Here is a 17,155-nt window from a genome sequence, read left to right on the forward strand (position 1 = left end):
ATTCCCGCCCGCCCCACCCCCCGCCGCTCGGCCCCCGCACTTCAGGCCGCGAAGGGGTTAGCCCTCTCTCCAGCCCCGGGATGGGATACGCAGCCCATCCAGCCGGGGCCTGAAGGTCGAGGTCACCGATTCCTGGGAGGGAAAGCCCAAGGTCACCTGGGCGGAGCCCTGAACGAGACCCCGGGGGAGGCCACTGCTCTCTCGAGGTCTCTGGCAACCGACCTGGAGGGCCGGAGGGCCGCGGGTGGGGCAGCCGCGGGCCGAGCCGGGCGCCTTCAGCACCTCGGAGAGCTCCTCCCCAGCCCAGGCCTTGTGGCTCAGCTCAGCGCGCCCAGGCACCAGCGCTCGGCCTCCGAGCGGGTTCCCGGGCTGACCAGGGAGGGATTCGCCCCTCACGACCGGCCGCGAGGCCTGTTACACCAAACTCTGCGCCAAACACCCGATTAACCTTAAAACACACGGTTCCTTCTCTTGGAAAAACAACTCAAGTCCCGCCCCTCCTTCAGCCTCACCTAAGAGACGCTCAGAGGGCTCTGTGTGGGATTGGCGCGGGGTGGGGGGGTGGAGGCGGATACGCAGTGGAGAAGAAAGGGCAAGAGCTACTCGAGAAGGGGCAGAACTCAGGCAACGCCAGCTGCAGCTGCGGGGGCTCTTGGTGTGCTCTCCACGCTGAATGCGGAGGTGGGGGTCGGTCCCCAGTGGTCCTGGAAGGAGAGACCTGGAGTAGGCGGGTGGGGCTAGAGTGAAAAGCCATTGTGCTTCACAAGAATGATTTGTTCTCCCATGATCCTCATCACCAAGGATGAAAAAAGTGCTATTGCTCTTGTCCCCACTCACAGGTGAATTGGTTCATATAACAATTATATGATAGTCCTGCAGGGTGTGTGCGTGAACAAACAGAATGCAGGAAGGCCAGATACAACAGTCAGATGGGAAGTCAAGCAAGGATAAGGACTGGAGGCCCAGAAACCAGAAATGTCTCCAACCACTGCTTTGGGTTCTTCCAGAAGCTGTCAGGCAAAGCTGCTCCAGTTCCTCTGAAATCCATGATGGGTGGGGCCATTGGCCTCCCCAGTCCCAGAACCCAAAGTGGAACTGTGTAGCGCTGAGTTGGAAACCAGAGACCTGGTTTAGTCTTTGCTCTCAGCCTATGATCCAATTGGGTCTACAACTTGGGCCCATAGGACTTCTCTGGACCTATTTCCTCATCTCCAAATGAGCTTCCCAAGCTCTCCTGTTGACCCCACAACCTTGTTATGATGGGCAAGAGGCCCCCAAAAGGCTTTATCCTTGGGGAGGCTCTATCCACCAGGCAAAGGCTTTCTAAGTGGAGGGGTTGATGTTGTGACCTCCAACAGGCTCATCCTTGGCCAGGGAGGGCAGAGGTGAGGCCAGACAGGGCCAAATTTGGATCACCTCACCCACATGGCTGAATACCCCTTTTACAAAATAGAGCAAGTTGGGGTCCCACCTGGATTAAAACTGCCTCCACTAGTTAGGTGGTCTGGGTGTAATACCAGTGCTCACTTCAGAGGGTTTTTGTGAAGAGGATTGAGGTTACCGAGTCCTTGGCCAAGGTTTACACTTAACAAATTCATAGCCCCACTGTCAGCCAAGGAATTCTTCCCCATCTGACAATGCATAGCTCAAGTCCCATCTCTTCATGGGAGCCTGTCCTAACCAGTGCTGAACACGAAGGACTAGAGATTAGAGAGGTAGAAGTAACTGAGAGGTTGCAAGCCCTGCATCTACTACAAGGGAGGAAAGCGAAGTAAAGGCAAGTGGTGCCCTAGCCAGTTTTGCTCAGTGGTTAGAGCTTCCGCCTGCAGACTGAAGGGTCCTGGGTTCAATTCCGGTAAAGGGCATATGCCTGGGTTGCGGGCTTGATCCCTAGTAGGGGGCATGCAGGAGGCAGCTTATCAATAACTCTCTCAGCATTAATATTTCTCTTCCCTCCTTTCTGAAATCAATAGAAATATTTTAAAAAACCCAATGGAATAATATCCTCAGGTAAGGATTAACAACAACAACAGGCCAGTGGCTTGCCCTAGGTCACACAGCTAGCGGATGTCCTTTAGTCGAGTCCACTGTTATAACTTTCTAGAAAATTCTGGTGTTCCTAACTATACAACTCTTCACATTGTTTTGTATTACTTGCTTTCCCATTTAACCTTTTGGTTTTGTCTCTGTTGGGGTAACATAGTTATGCATGACGTATCGTGTCTGGGACAAAAAAGATACTGAAGTACTTGTTGCTGGCAGAAGCTTGGGGTGGCTCTGATTTTCCTGTATACCTTTGTATGATTTGGGGCAAATATCCTTCTGCCACTAACTTGCTTGAAACTTAAAAAAAAACATTATTGATTTTAGAGAAAGGGGAAGGGAGGAGAGAGAAACATCAATGGGTTGCCACCTATATACCCCCTATTAGAGATTGAGCCCGCAACCCAGGCATGTGCCCTGATGAGAAATCGAACTGGTGGCCCATCAGTGCATGGGATGACGCTCAACCAGCAGAGCCACGTCAGCTTGAACCGTAATGTGGCCAAGGCCCATGAATAGAACAGGCCTTTCGGTCACAGTACTGAGGACACAAAGTAAAGGAAACCTGAGGGGCCAGCAAATGGCATCTTTGTGGGATGTCTGTAGACAAGGACAAGCTCCAACCCCCATTATGGGTGGTTTCCTAGGACTGGAGGGGTCTAACTCTTTGCCAGTTACATCTTCACTCCAGAACCATAGTCCTGGGTAGGAAGCAATCAAGATGAATGACCTTCTGTCATTCCTACCTACCCACCTGTCGCTGTTAAAGTTGCCCCAGTCCCTAGCAGGCTCACAGGAAGCAGGAGGTGGTGGTGCCTGAGTGGCTTATGCTGAGGTATCAGATAGGGCTCCCCATAGACGCCAGCAGCACCAAAACCAGTGCCTGGGAGAACCTGGGCCCAGCTCATTTCAAAGACCCGCCCCCTTGGTCCCCAACCCCTTCCCCCCACTCCCACCATCCTCCATAAAAACAGAGCGGAGCCTGGTGAGGGGCATGTCATCATTTTAATGATGTAGATCTTTGGTGTTTCCCTCATTAGCAGTCAGACTATCCCCTCTTCTCCCACCACAATGTTTCTATGAGTTACAAACAGAAATCACATTTTCATACTAAAAACAAAATAATCAGCGCCTTGATTTTTCCACTAGAAACTACACGTACAGTTTAAGATTCCACATGCAACACCTTAAATCACAGACCAAGACCTCACATTCTGACCTGGAGTTTCACCCCCTCCCCCAGCCTCGGGCTGGCTTTGGCCTCGGCTCAGGGAATACTGATACCCACAGGCGCTGCTCTGAGGACCTGGGGGACAGGGAGGGAGGGGCTTGGTGGACAGGCCCTGGGGGCTGGCCAGCCTACACCCCCCACTCCTGAGTGAGGACCTGCCCACCATCCCTTGACCCCATCCTCTGTCAGGCAAGCAGGCTCCCCCCACTCCATGGTGTCCCCATTAGCAAGCGTAGAAGCCCGTCCTCGGGAATCTGGGCCTGGCCTGCCCGACAGTGGCCTTCGTGGGGAAAGATAAGAAGCTGAAGCTCTGGAGGCTCCGAGATAGAGATGGTTTCTGGGGGTCGGCTGCTCCTCTTGCTCTTCAAGTCCTAGTGGCTTGGCCCCTACAACAGGTGGACAGGGCACAGCTGTCTCACTGGCCACTATGCAGGATAGTTTGGCCCTTCTGGGGTTCTCTGTGACTAGGGTAAACGGGGTTCATGGCAGAATACCCACTTCCTTCTCTTCACTCAGCACAGCAGTGTGGCTCCATGGGCTCCAGATCCTGAAAGGTTCTAGTCCTAAGGTGAGCCTTGCCCATTTGACTGCCTCACGCCCACAGACTCTGATTTCCTCGAACCCCTGCCCTCTTGCTCCTGTTCCTGATGCAGCCTGCAGCTCTTCCGTGTCCAGTTCCCAGTCAGCTGTGAGGTCCGATTTCTGCTCAGCGGTTTGAGGGAGGCACCAGTGCACACTTGTCTCTACCTGTTCCGTGGCTCCCCACTGGGGCCTGCAGCTTCCCCCCTGCTGCTACCGCCACTGTCAGGAAGGTGGTGGTTACTGGTCAGGTCGCAGTGCGGGGTTGGTCCCTCAGTGCTGGGAAGGGGGACAGGAGTAGGGGCAGGGGAGGAAAAGGGCAAGGATGGCTGGGGGGGCTCCCGCCCAGGGGTACTGGGCTGGTCCCAGGAGGCTGTCCGGGGGCTTAGGCCTCGCTCTGCCAGCTGCCCAGGTTCCGGGAGCAGTCCCCGAGAGGTGGAGGGCTGGGGCGAGGAGGTGCGGGCGGCCCCAGGCTCAGTCCCTGTCTGGGAGCTGCGGTGAATGCGGTGGCTGACGATGATGTTGTTGCCAAAGCCGCCCATGGAGGCCATGGTGGTGCTCTGCTCCCGCTGCACCACGGCGGTCATGCCACCCTCGGCCATCAGCCGCTGGATCCTGCTGAGGGCGTCTTCCCCACCTGCGTACTCTGAGCCCTCACCTGGAAGGTATGAAGCAGAAGAGGGAGGGAATTAATTGCTGGCCTGGTCCTCTGAGCCAGGCAGGCAACTGCTAGGAGGAACTGGAGGGTTCTAGGCTAAAAGCAGAAACAAGGCCCACTCCCCCAGTCTATCTGAGAATCACTCGGACACCTGAGCGTGATGACTCTCGGAATGGCCCTAGCTCATACTTCTGTTTTATTGGCAGAGAAACTGAGGCCCAGCATGGCCTGCAATGCCCAAGGCTACTCAGCCGCTACACGCGCAGAACCGGACCAGAAGGCAGGTGTTTGGCTTTAGCCCTTTCAGGCCAGTGGCAGGCTGGTCATTAATTGAATGAAGGCAATGGGAAGGGCCCGGCCAGCTCGCTTGCTTTGCCTGCCTGCTCCCTGCCGTGGGTAATCTAACCTGGTAGCCCTGGGAGAGGGTATGCTGCCTGGTCTTCGGAAAGAGAGGGCACCCCACAGAGTGTGGTTCAAAGGCAAACAGCCTGCTCTGCTTCACTTCAGAGCTGTGCTGTCTTCCCTATGTTCTGTTTATGGTACTTCCTGAGAGTCCAGGAGGAAGTCTGAATTTTTAACTGTTCCCCCTTCATCCATCAGCCTTCCTACGTTATTTCCCACACACTGTTCTTCTGGGGCTCGATGCCTGACACTGCCTCTCACCTGCCCCACAGCCAGGCACCTGCCCGGGCCTGAGGCTTCAGCCGCATATTAAGAGGCAGAAGAGGTTGTAGGGCAGCGGTTCTCAACCTGTGGGTCGCCAACCTGTGGGTCGTGACCCTTTGGGGGTCGACGACCCTTTCACAGGGGTCGCCTAAGACCATCAGAAAACACATATATAATTAGATATTGTTTTTGTGATTAATTACTATGCTTTAATTACGTTCAATTTGTAACAATGAAAATACATCCTGTATATCAGATATTTACATTACGATTCATAACAGTAGCAAAATTACAGTTATGAAGTAGCAACGAAAATAATTTTATGGTTGGGGGGTCACCACAACATGAGGAACTGTATTAAAGGGTCGCGGCATTAGGAAGGTTGAGAACCACTGTTCTAGGCCTTCCCCCGAAGGCCTGACCGTTCCCTAGTGTCGGAACAGACAGGCTTCGGCTCAAGTCCAGGTCTGTGATCTTGGATAACCCCCTTAACCTGCACATCCCCCAGCTTCCTGACTTGCACAGTAGGATGCACACAGCCTGCACAGTGCCGGGCGGAGCATGACAGCGCATGTGAGTGCGGCCCCGGTGGACGCCCAGTGGTGATGAATGGGGTCTGGAGTGCAGCTCCATCCTGAGGGATCTTCCCTCCAGCCTGTGCTCAGCGATGACTACAACTGCTGCTGTTTCCTCTGGCTGCCTGTTGGCAGTTTGTGATTTTGCATATTTGGGGGCTTTGATAGTGGTTTTTTCTTTTGGGGTACTTGTCAACAGCTAGTTCTGCAAGACTTTCCTTGCTTTCTCCCTGCCAGTCCCTTCTCTCTGCTTGCTGTTAGAACTGATTTCCAGGCAGCCAGTTTCACAGCTTTGCAGTGTAAGGCCACACTAGGTCTCTCCCTCCCTGTCAGTGCTTGGCACCCCTGGTAGTTCTTCCTTAGGTCTACCGAGGCAGTGGGTGGTGGGGACTCTGCCTGGGCTTTCACTTACGTCCAGCTTGCTTTTCTCCAGATCTCCTGGTTAACCCTGCCCATCTACCCTCCACCACTCAGGCAGCAGCCCATCCACAGTCTCCCCTGGCAGCTCGGCGCCAGCTCCCAGGGCAGAAGGAATGAGAACCTGCAGGGCTCAGAGTTCTCTAGGGGACAAGCCGTCTTCGCAGGGGGACACAGGAAGGGTCAACTGAGCGCCTTGGTGCCAGCACAGTCTCTATCCTGTGAGCCAAAGGGCTGCCTGGGGAGGCCCAAGGGGACCTCCCTCTGCTCACTGCCACCCCCACTGCTTTCCAAGAACTGCACTGAGGGCTCCCCAGCCTGGCTGGGAGGTGCAGTGGGCTGGCCTGAGGACTGCTGGCCCTGGAGCTCATGGTGCAGGGCTCAGGGGGTGAGATGGGACGGGACACCATCAGCTCTTTCCATGTGGCTCACTTCCGGGCCCTGCTGTGAGCACTCGGATCTGAGCCTTCTGTCCTCTCCCACTGCACCAGTGGCTCTGGTCCTGGCCAGCTCTCACCATGGCTGGTCTTGCTTTTTATATCGTCCCTTTCCACCCAGCCTCCATGCCGCTGCTATTGCCATCCCAATTAAGCTCTGATTCACTGAGTTCTCGTTAAATCCATACTTGTCAAAACCAAGCAGCTTCAAAAAATCAAGAATCCTTAGCTTGAGATTTAAGGGCCCTCTGGCCAGGTTCCAGCCGCTTCCTGACCAGGACCTCTTCCTGTGCCGTGACCTTACCAAAGCCGGCCCAGCCTGCTGTATGCCCGCCTGCCCTGCAGATGCTCCCCGCCTGCTCTGTGCTTGCCCATGGCCTCATGTCTAAGGTCCACTCTTTTTAAAGGGCCAACGCAAGTACCGCCTCTCACCCAGACCTCCGATGGAGTGGCTGCTCCTTCCCCAAGCCCTGCAGTGCTCACACTTCTCTGTGTAAGTTATCTGTGGCATCGACCTTCTGCAAGTTCCTGAAGGCCTCAGACTAAGTTTTAATCATCTTTGCGTCTAACGTTGGTCTTGAACTTGTGTGTATTTATCAGATGAATGTGTGGGTGAATAAAAGGGCTCCCGAGCTGATTACAGAGGCTTAAGTGGCTTCTGAACACAGATCACATGTTGCCCCTGCTATGGGAGAAACACCTGTGTCTGTTTCTTTCCGGAGGGAAAGGACATGCTTCATCCCTGAATGTGATTCCCTCGGCAATACCATTGAATTCATGGTCCCTAATATAATCACACACACACACACACACCCCAACAGCTTCCTCAGGGCTGGGTGCTGACAGCTTTGAGCTATGAGCTGTGCTTCTCTCTTGGGGACTCTAAGCCAAGGCTACGCGCCACGGAAGGCAGCCAGCACATTCTTCCAGAGGAGAACGCACACACTGGGGCCCGAGGGAGATGGCAGCCTGCCCCAGGAGCTCAGCGATGAGCGGCAGGAGCGGTGGCCACAGGGTCAATCCTGCTGTCTCCTTCCCTGGAGCAAAATGTTTCTTTCCATCTTTGAAAAATGGGAAACTGATTTCGTGTTGACATGAGATCTTTTCCTTGGCAAATTCTAAGATACAGAGGCCAGGATGGACAGACCAATAACTTCCCATAATGCCCTGTGACCTCATTTAATTCTGGGGGTTCACTGCCCAGAAGGGGGAAGCAAGGCTGAGTGAAAGGGAGAAGCTGCCCTTCCTGCCCTCAGTGGGCCTGCTGGTCTTCTAGCCCCTCCCATCTCACACTGCTCTCCCTGCCGCCCAGGGCCCAGGTCACTGCAGCTGGCCTAGCATCTTCACTTCACAAGAAAGAGGCCAGACAACCTTTCCCAGCGTCAGAGGCAGAGCCACGGGCTCCCCAAGTAGTGTGGCACAGCCAAGCAAGGGGCAGGGCCTTGCCTCCACTCCATTCTCCCCTCCTACACACTTCCTGGATGCCTGCTGTATGCGGGGCAGGAGTGGGTCAGTGCTGGGAGCAAACAGTGAGACCAGGGAATGCTCCCTCCCTTTCTGACAGGGTAGGGAAGCTCTAAGTTGGATGAGCACTGCAAATTCCCACTCTGGAGGGCTCTTCCTGGAAGTCCTAGGAAGAGCTGAATGGACTTGAACCAAATTTTTACAGAACAAGAAAATGAGGAGCCACCTGGAGCCACCCGGTGCTAGCTGATCGGAACGAGAGGGGCACCACAGAACAGTGACTGCTACGAAGCAGAGGTGGTCTCCCATACTCGTGAACCTGGGCCCTGGTGTGTGGGGTGGGATGTGCAGGTGATATCCCTCCTCCCATGCCCCTGGCCCTGTCTCCTAGCTGAGCCCAGAAGAGAGGTTATGCAGATGGGGCCACCAGTTTGCCTACATGGAGAGAGGAGGCAGATGCTGGGAGTGAGGTGCTGATGCGTAGAGCAGCTGTGCCTGCCTGCTGGGTGGGGAAAGTCTACACCCAAGGAGAATCCTGGTGCCTGGCTCAGCAGGAGTGGTTGCTGGTCAACGAGAGCAGCACCACCAAACAGCTCCTGGCCCCAGATGACGGAGGCCGCCCCCGCCCCCATGCTCTCCTCCCCTTACTTCTTTCTAGGCATGTCTCTTTCTGAGAGGATTAAGAGAGCTGGAGGTCCAGAGCTCCGGGCCAAGGTTACAGGGCCCCACACAGACGCACAAGCTGAAAGCCTACTGTGCCCAGGGGCCAGCTCCCGACTGCCACTCCTACTGAGGAGCAACTCTGGCTTCTGCAGGACGCACCCTCCACCACCTGCTCCCCTTTGTGGGGACAAGACAGGGAGGAAATGTGGTTCTGGCCTCTTGAAACTGGGAGCAAGAGCCCCTTCCTCTTGCCAGCCTCCGGCCCCAGCCCAAACAAGAAGAAAGGAACTTATGACTGACTGAGAACGTCTGAAATGGGCTGAGGCTAATCAAGAAAAGAGCAGAGGAATCACTTTGTAATTTATATAAATGTCTAGCCACTACACTATACACCTAGAGCTCATATAATACTGAATGTCAACTGAAACTGAAAAATTAAAAAAACACTAAAAAGCAGAGGATTCTCTGGGAGGTGAGGATGCCTTCTCCTCAAGCTGGCAGCTCCTGGCCCCGAGCCCTGTGCACTTGACTGCAAGGATGAAGGCCTCAGCCCCAACCAGTTCCTGGAATCTGCCTTCCCTACTCATCCAGCCTCAGTTCTCAACACGTGCTAATCAGGCCACAAACACGAACCTGCTCGTGGTCCTCTGTGTAGAGCAGTGGCTCTCAACCTTCTGGCCCTTTAAATACAGTTCCTCATGTTGTGACCCAACCATAAAATTATTTTCGTTGCTACTTCATACCTGTCATGTTGCCACTGTTATGAATCGTAATGTAAATATCTGATATGTAGGATGGTCTTAGGCGACCCACAGGTTGAGAACCACTGGTATAGAGTGTGATGTTTTTGAACTTGCAGGTGCTGTCCCCTCTGCCAGGAATACCTCTCCCTGCGCTCCCCTACCCGCTTTGCTTGACTAACTCCTACTCATCCTTGAAAGCTCAGCTCAGAGCCACCTCCCCCAGCAGCCTTCCCCCAGCCCCATAGGCTGGGTGGGCATGGCTCCTCCTTTGAGTTTCTGAGGTCCTGATCACAAGAAGTCATTATTTTCCTGCCTCTCTAGAGTTCAAGTTCACTGAGGAAAGGCTTATTTGTCTTTGTAGCCCAAGCGGCTGATCCATGGTGGAAATCAGTAAACGGCCATGAGATCAGATCCAAGGGGCTGCCTAGGACTGTCTTTAGCACGGGGGCGGCTGGAGGAGCCTGCAACTCTCTCCTTGCTGAGGCCTGAAGCCCAGCCAGCACTGCCAGCTGCTTATGTCCACACCCTGGGGCTTTCCACCCAACAAAGAGTCACAGGCCTCAGATGTAGGTGTGGCCTGGGCCACAGACCAAAAAGGGACTTAACTTTAAATTTTTCAGTTTATGGCAGCCAGAGGGACAGTGCCCTGGGGTGGGGTCGGGGGTACTGAGTATAGAAAGCTTCCCTGGGGTGACACAGGCAAATTCGTTACTCTTTGCCTGATGCACATCACATTTCTCCCATAGGCTCAACACAGACCTAGACAGTGTGTGTCTGCTTCGAGGCTGGCTTGTGTGGAGCTGGGGACCAGCAAGGGGCCAGGGTAGGGGGTAAGGAGATGACTGAGTGAGAACAGGCTGTTTAACACAGCTGCTAACAGACTCCAAAGTGGCTCAAGCTCTGCCGCTGGGAAGTGCTAATTGGTTCTTAGACGTGTGAGGCCAGCACAGACTGCCAGGGAGGCTGGCTGAGCCGCACCTGAGATAGGTGACAGGAAGGTGCTGAGGGTGTGCTGGGCTGTACCCAAACGGCAGTGATGCATGGGTGTAAGAGGAGCACAGTTGCAGGGGGACAGGCTCCCTGTGGGTGGCCCTGGAAGCCGACAGCAAGCGGTCTCTCGTAGCCTTTCCCATCCAGCTACGTCCTGCCCTCTCTCTAAGCACAGCCTCTGTCCTCCAAGTTCTGGAGGAGAGGGCACTTGGGGGAAAGCGGAAAGAGCTGCTCCGCTTGCTGGAATCAGTGACAGATGAAGGAGATGAGGTTCCTGCCTGAGGAGGTGGTTAATGCCACCAAGAGGGCACTCCCCAAAGAGGGAAGGGTGCTCATCCTGACTGGAGTGCATTCTCTCAGTACCCCCGTCCATGTGGAGGAGCCAGGAGCCTTGATGATGGTCCCGCCCACTCCCCTCCCCACCCCCTGCCATATTTGCCCACTGGCATCACAGGGCTCTCACCTTCCCCGGGACCCGAGGCTGCTGTCCCTGGCTCCTGTATCTCCCTCTCCGTCTGTGTTTCCGCATTCTGCAGCTGAAGGGCCAGAGTCTGGGTGCCCTGAGACGTCACTGAGGTGGTGGGGTTCCGAGGCTGCAACCCAATTGCATTCATCAGACCCATGTCTCTGTCTGTCCTCCATGTGGCTCTGCTGGTTCTAGGGAGAGAAAGGTGGACTGAAATCAGGCAGGGCTTGGGACAGCACCCCTCAGAGCTCGGCTGGCTCCATGCCAAGCCTCGGGCACAGGCTTGACCAGGGCTGCAGGCTAAGGAGCAGCCCTGCCCGCCCACAGCTACCTCCCAACCCAGTGAACTCGCCTGTGTCCCTTCTCCTTCCTATCAGTCCTGTCCGAGACAAAGAAAGGCGGCCACATAGCCATCCAATTTTGCAAGCCCAGCTGGTTCAGCCACTCCCTTAAACAAAGGGGACTTTCTGATGAGGTAGAGATGGCCAACATAAAAGACTTTTTTAGATACAGGAAGCCCCTAACTGAGATCCATGGGACAAACAGTGAGCAGTAGAAGGACCTTTCTCTCTGTAGCATTTCCTTGCTTCTATACGCTGACAAGGTTCCAGTTTACATCCGGAGTTTCCACTGGATCTCCACTGTGGAGGAAGAGTACTCAGACTCGGATGAATCTGTTCTGGGACCCTTCAGGGCCTTCTGAAAAGCTGCCTTATGAGAAAGGCCTGGGTCCAAGGCCAGCACCCTCTCCCCTTGGGCATTTCCAGGCTCTGAGCCTTGGGGTGGCTAGCTGGCAGCAGAGGAAGCCCAGGACTTCTGAGAGGGTCACTCATATTTCTAGCTGTTTCTGGGGACGATTTCTGCAGCTGGGCCCTCTAGGAAACAGTGCTTGCCTTTGTTTTCTCAAAATATTCATCTTCATTAGTGAGTTAAATAAGAGGGTTAGTACCAGGTTTCTACTGTCTAAATGGATCCTGGACTGCAGCTCTCGGCAGCTTGGTCCCAGAGGCTCTAGTCACCTGGGAGATCACTGACAGATTCTCCCTGAGGACATGAGCACTCGTCCTAGGGACAGGCCCCCTCTCCAGTGCCCCGGCTTCTCCCCTCACCACAGGATGGGAGAGGACCAGAAGGTGTCCTAGCTTGTTCTACACCAAGACCCTAAGAGCAGAGGTTTTGTTCTTTCTTAGACATTGACATCAATATATTTTTATTGATTTCAGAGAGGAAGGGAGAAGGAGAGAGAGAGAAACATCAATGACGAGAGAGAACCATTGATTGGCTGCCTCCTGCACACCCGCTACTGGGGATCAAGCTTGCAACCCAGGCATGTGCCCAACTGGAATCGAACCCGGGACCCTTCAATCCACTGAGCCAATCCGGCAGGGCAACACCATTTTCTCGAATGAAATTGCGTGCAAAGGCTCAACGCATGAAGCGGATCAAAGAGGAGGCGCTCTGATTGAGTGGTACCCAGAGAGCCCTGGGTACAGGCTGAGGGCATCGCTTGGGAGCCCATCAGAAGCAGGAGGCAGGGGCTGCACCCTCCTCCTTCAAACACTCACCCGGGCCTCTCACTGCTCCGGCTGCTGGAGTGGACCGTGAAGACAGTCTCGTTCAGCTGGTCCCAGTAGTACTCAATGCCTGAGTTCGAGGCCCTGAAAGTCAGTGGGGAAGGACAGAGAAGGTGGAAGGCGTTAGAGAGGGACTGGCCAGAGCTCTGCACAATTCTCAAGCTCCGTAGACTGTGGCCCGGGAACCCTCCTTCCTCACTCCTGGGCGGGGCTGAGAGGCACTCCACTGGGACGCTCAGTGCGGAGCACTTCAGGCAACCGCCTGCAGAGCTGGTTTTAGCTTCTTCTTCCTGCAGACAAAGCCTGACTGGCTCCACCTTGGGGCTGAGACAGCTAAAAAAATGGCCACAGCAGACGCAGGCACTGGGTTCTGAGAGCTCTTCTTTTCCCGAAAGGAGCTCAGATGGCAAATGGGAGGCTGAGAGGCCCTGGAGAGACAGCGTGCCACGACTGTCCTGCCTGCAGGTCCTGCTTCGTGCTCAGAAACAGGCTCCCCACACAGAGGGCAGGTGCCCACTGCCCTGCGGTGGGAGGAAGGAACACGGGGCTCCCGGCATTCTCCACTTGCCTGGAGCTCAGAAGTCTAAGCAGACCAAAGCCCCCACTGAGCTGTAAGAGCCCCCACTTCTTTCTATTCTGGCCCTACTGTCTCCTGGGCCAGGGCAGGGTGGACAGCAATGGGGAAGATGCTCCTCAAGCTGAAGGAGACCCGAGGCTGCTCACGAACTTCTGACGGGGAAGGAAGGAGAGAAACGCAGGTGGTGATGGCTGGACTGCTGGTGGCACAGCTGCCAGAGGGAAGCGGTGGCCTCTCATCCTTCTATATTGACTTGCACACAAGACTGCTTTGCTCTGCTTTCTTTCTTTTCTTTTTGTCAATCCTCACCCAAGGATATTTTTCCCATTAATTCTTAGAGAGAGTGGAAGGGAGGGGGAGAGACAAAGAGAAACATCAATGTGATGTTTCTATTGGTTGCCCCCTCCTCCACAGGTTCTATTGGTTGCCCCCCACACACGCACCAACCAGGGTCAGGGATCGATCGAGCCTGCAACCAAGGTACAAGCCTTGACTGGAATTGAACCCCAGACCTTTCAGTCCATAGGCCAATGCTCTAACCACTAAGCAACCGGCTAGGGCTGCTTTGTTTTCTGATTCCTCCCTGGAAGGTATTACCTAGACCCGTGGTCGGCAAACTGTGGCTCGCGAGCCACATGCGGCTCTTTGGCCCCTTGGCCCATGCGCAGAAGTCGGTATTTTGTGGAAGAGCCACACTTAAGGGGCCAAAGAGCCGCATGTGGCTCACGAGCCGCAGTTTGCCGACCACTGACCTAGACCAGTCACTGTGGCTGAGAGTGAGGTGTGATGCGGGTGGTGAAAGCAGAGGGACAGAAGTTGGGAAGGAGGTACCTTTGATTAGAAGTCTGGCATCCCTGTAGAGATCCTATGCTACACACAACAGCCAGTTCTGATCCCAGATGGGGCAGAACGTGCCCATGTGCATGAAGAGCTCTGCTAGTGCTAGGGACTGAACTGCATGTTGAAGCTGGTCCCCCAATGTGGTTATGTCTGGAGACAGGGTCTTCAGGAGGTAATCCTATATAATAAAAGTCTAATATGCTGCCCTAGTTGGTTTGGCTCAGTGGATAGAGCGTCAGCCTGCGGACTAAAGGTCCCAGGTTTGATTCCGGTCAAGGACACATGCCTGAGTTGCAGGCTCGATCCCCAGTGGAAGGCGTGCGGGAGGCAGCCCATCGAATATTCTCTCATCATTGATGTTTCCACCTCTCTCTCCCTCACCTTTCCTTTTTGAAATCAATAAAAATGTATTTTTTTTAAAAAGGCTAATATGCAAATTATCCCCTCAACTGGGAGTTCAAAGGGGAGTTCAGCAAGGGGGTGGGGTCAGCCGCCAACCGCCCGTGGCCCCTCCCCTCAGTGAGGTGGATCCCACCTGTGCACGAGTTTGTGCCCCAGGCCTCTAGGTAAGGTCATAAACATGAGACCCTAATACAACAGGACTGGCCTTCTCACCACGAGAAGACAGAGTGAGAACATGACCCTCTGCAACTCAGGAAAGGTCCTCACCAGAGTGGGCCACGCTGGATCCAGCCTCCAGGCTGCGAGGAGAACAGTCACTGACCAAGCCATCCAGCCCAGGTCCTCTCTTTAGGAGGCCTGCGCAGACGATGACAATCTCCAATGAAAGCCAGCTTTTTAACCTATGGGCCCAGGTCACCTTCCTCTAACGACAGAACTTCTTCCATGAAGAGGAAACAAATCAGTCAGCAGGTTCTGAGGGTGGGCCAGGAGGTGAGGCTGTGAAGGGTGATGTAGATGCTTCCTTCTTCAACAAGAGGGCTAGACAGTCCCTGATATGGGATGTGATGGGACTTGGATGGGGAGGGAATGTATGTTGGAGGCTGTGCTCCACAGTGAAAGGAAACTGGCCTGGCACTGAGCCCCAAAGCCTGTCTTTAGAGCAGGGGTGGGGAACCTTTTTTATGCCAAGGGCCATTTGGATATTTACAGTATTCACAGGCCATACAATTGTCAACTTAAAAATTAGCTGCTATATTTAATTAACTCACCCTTAATGCCCTGCCAGGGCCAGACCAAATGATTTCTCAGGCCTTATACAGCTCGAGGGCTGGATGTCCCCCACCCTTGCTTTAGAGCAGCGGTTCTCAACCTGTGGGTCGTGACCCCTTTGGTGGTCGAACGACCCTTTCACAGGGGTCGCCTAAGACCATCCTGCATATCAGATATTTACATTACGATTCATAACAGTAGCAACATTACAGCTATGAAGTAGCAACAAAAATAATGTTATGGTTGGGTCACAACATGAGGAACTGTATTTAAAGGGACAGAAGTTTGAGAACCACTGCTTTAAAGGATCGCTAAGATTCCAGGGACAGGGTTCACCTGAGGGCACACTAGTGATTCTGGAGGGAAAGAGCCCCAGCCTGCCAGAAGTGCTCTTCCTTTCCTTGCTCTATGTAACCCTCCCGACAACTCCCAGAGGCCTGGGCACCCCTTTAAAATGGAGCATCGCCTCCCTCTTCCCAACACTCAGCTGCTGGGTGGGGTTGTCTGAGAACCGCGGGCATGGGTGAGTGACGGTGAGGGGGGCAGATCTTGTATCAGGGAAAAGGCAAATGCCACAAGTCACAGCAGAGCCTCCCAAAACAAAGCCATCACTGCCAGCTGCCAGGGAGCCTCTGATTTGCAAACTTGTCAGGATTTATTGACAGGTGGCAATACCATGTGGGTCCCTGCCAATCCTTCCTCTGTGATTCCTGCTAGCCAGGGCTGGATACTGACAACAAATTGTTCACACCAAACCATGTACCAGAACCTTCTTTCCATCACAGGAAAGAAACCACTGACGGCCCATTCAGAGCTGGGACTGTCAGCGTGATGCTGATGGTTAAAGGGTCCCCCTTAAACTCTTCTCACCCATCTGGCTCAGAGCTGGGGACTCTGGCCACTGAAACAGAAGAGGATGGAAGGCTGCATCAGATGCACTGCTGCACCCTCCCCCCTCACCCCAAGCCTTTCTGTCCCCATCAGCAGGTCTATTTCTAATCCTGATATGGCTCCTTTCTGTGGTCGGAAAAGCTCAACTACAATGGAATACTAATACCTGTTCCCCAATATCAAATATTCTGATCTTGAATATTTTCAAGGATTTGAAAATTCCAGGTACCAAAGAACAGAGTTGAAGGAACATCTCTGGCCACAGAAACTCAGTCTTCAATGCCAATGGTCCTAACCACCTCCGTCTCCCTGGGGCTTAATGAGGATGAACGAGTCACTATTTGCTCCAGGTTCTTCCTGGGGGCTTAGCAAACACACAAAGGGATGGAGACGCATGGCAAGGCCAGTCAGGTCAGCCTTTTCAGATGGACTTCCTCTTATCCCCCGGCTTCTTTCAGCAGTGTCTGTCTGAAAGCTGTGCTTCGGAACACAGCCAGGAGCCCGCCGGGCCTCCTCGGTGGTGACAATGCTCCACAAAGAACTCTGGCTCTGAACTTCCCAACTTCTAGGGAATATTCCCTTTGAGAACACTCTTCTTTCATCTATTGGTTGCATGGCTGTCTCCTTGGAGAAAAGGACTGTTTTGAGGAGACCGGCATTCATCCCTGCTGTCCCCATGACGTGGGCAAGAGTTGGCACCTGGCTCTTGTGGGACAGACAGCCTGAAAGACAGTGGCTGTGGCTTCCCTTTTGATTCAGAGGCATGCCGTTCCCCTCTGTGGTCAATGATGCTTGATTGTAATCACTGTTTACAGTGGCAGCTCCCTCTCAGGGGACAGAGCTGGGACCCTGTCAGGAGCCCCACACTCAGCCAAAGGCCAGATGCCCCACAGCCCGAGCCTACTTCTTTCTGTGAATTCTGCCTTCTGAGCTGACTCTGAGAAGTGGTCTTCCCAGAAACACCTCTCTCCCATTTGAGGGCTGATCTATGAAGCCGGAAGTGAGCGAGCACCCCCTCACATCAATCTGGTACTTCACACCCACTGTGGTTATTGGTGGGGGTGTTGGCTGGGCTGGCAGTCAGCCAGAGGCAGAGCAGCAGCTTGGGGGAGTGGCAGTGGGGGAGCAAAGCCAAGGAGAAAGGAGCACCTCACCGCCTTGGCTACCA

At 54.2% G+C, this 17,155-nt stretch overlaps 1 protein-coding gene across 1 annotated transcript in view; it reads right to left on the bottom strand.

Moving 5' to 3' along the window:
* Positions 1 to 3,029: 3,029 nt before the first annotated feature.
* Positions 3,030 to 17,155, bottom strand: part of AMBRA1 (autophagy/beclin-1 regulator 1) — a 136,084-nt gene continuing 121,958 nt past the window's right edge. The window contains 3 exon segments of the mRNA XM_015569478.1: positions 3,030 to 4,511; positions 10,930 to 11,123; positions 12,498 to 12,590. Coding sequence (XP_015424964.1) covers positions 4,018 to 4,511; positions 10,930 to 11,123; positions 12,498 to 12,590 — 781 coding nt within the window. The 3' untranslated portion in view covers positions 3,030 to 4,017.

Source organism: Myotis davidii, unplaced genomic scaffold (assembly GCF_000327345.1).
Source record: "Myotis davidii unplaced genomic scaffold, ASM32734v1 scaffold265, whole genome shotgun sequence".
NCBI classification, from domain to species: Eukaryota; Metazoa; Chordata; class Mammalia; order Chiroptera; family Vespertilionidae; genus Myotis; species Myotis davidii.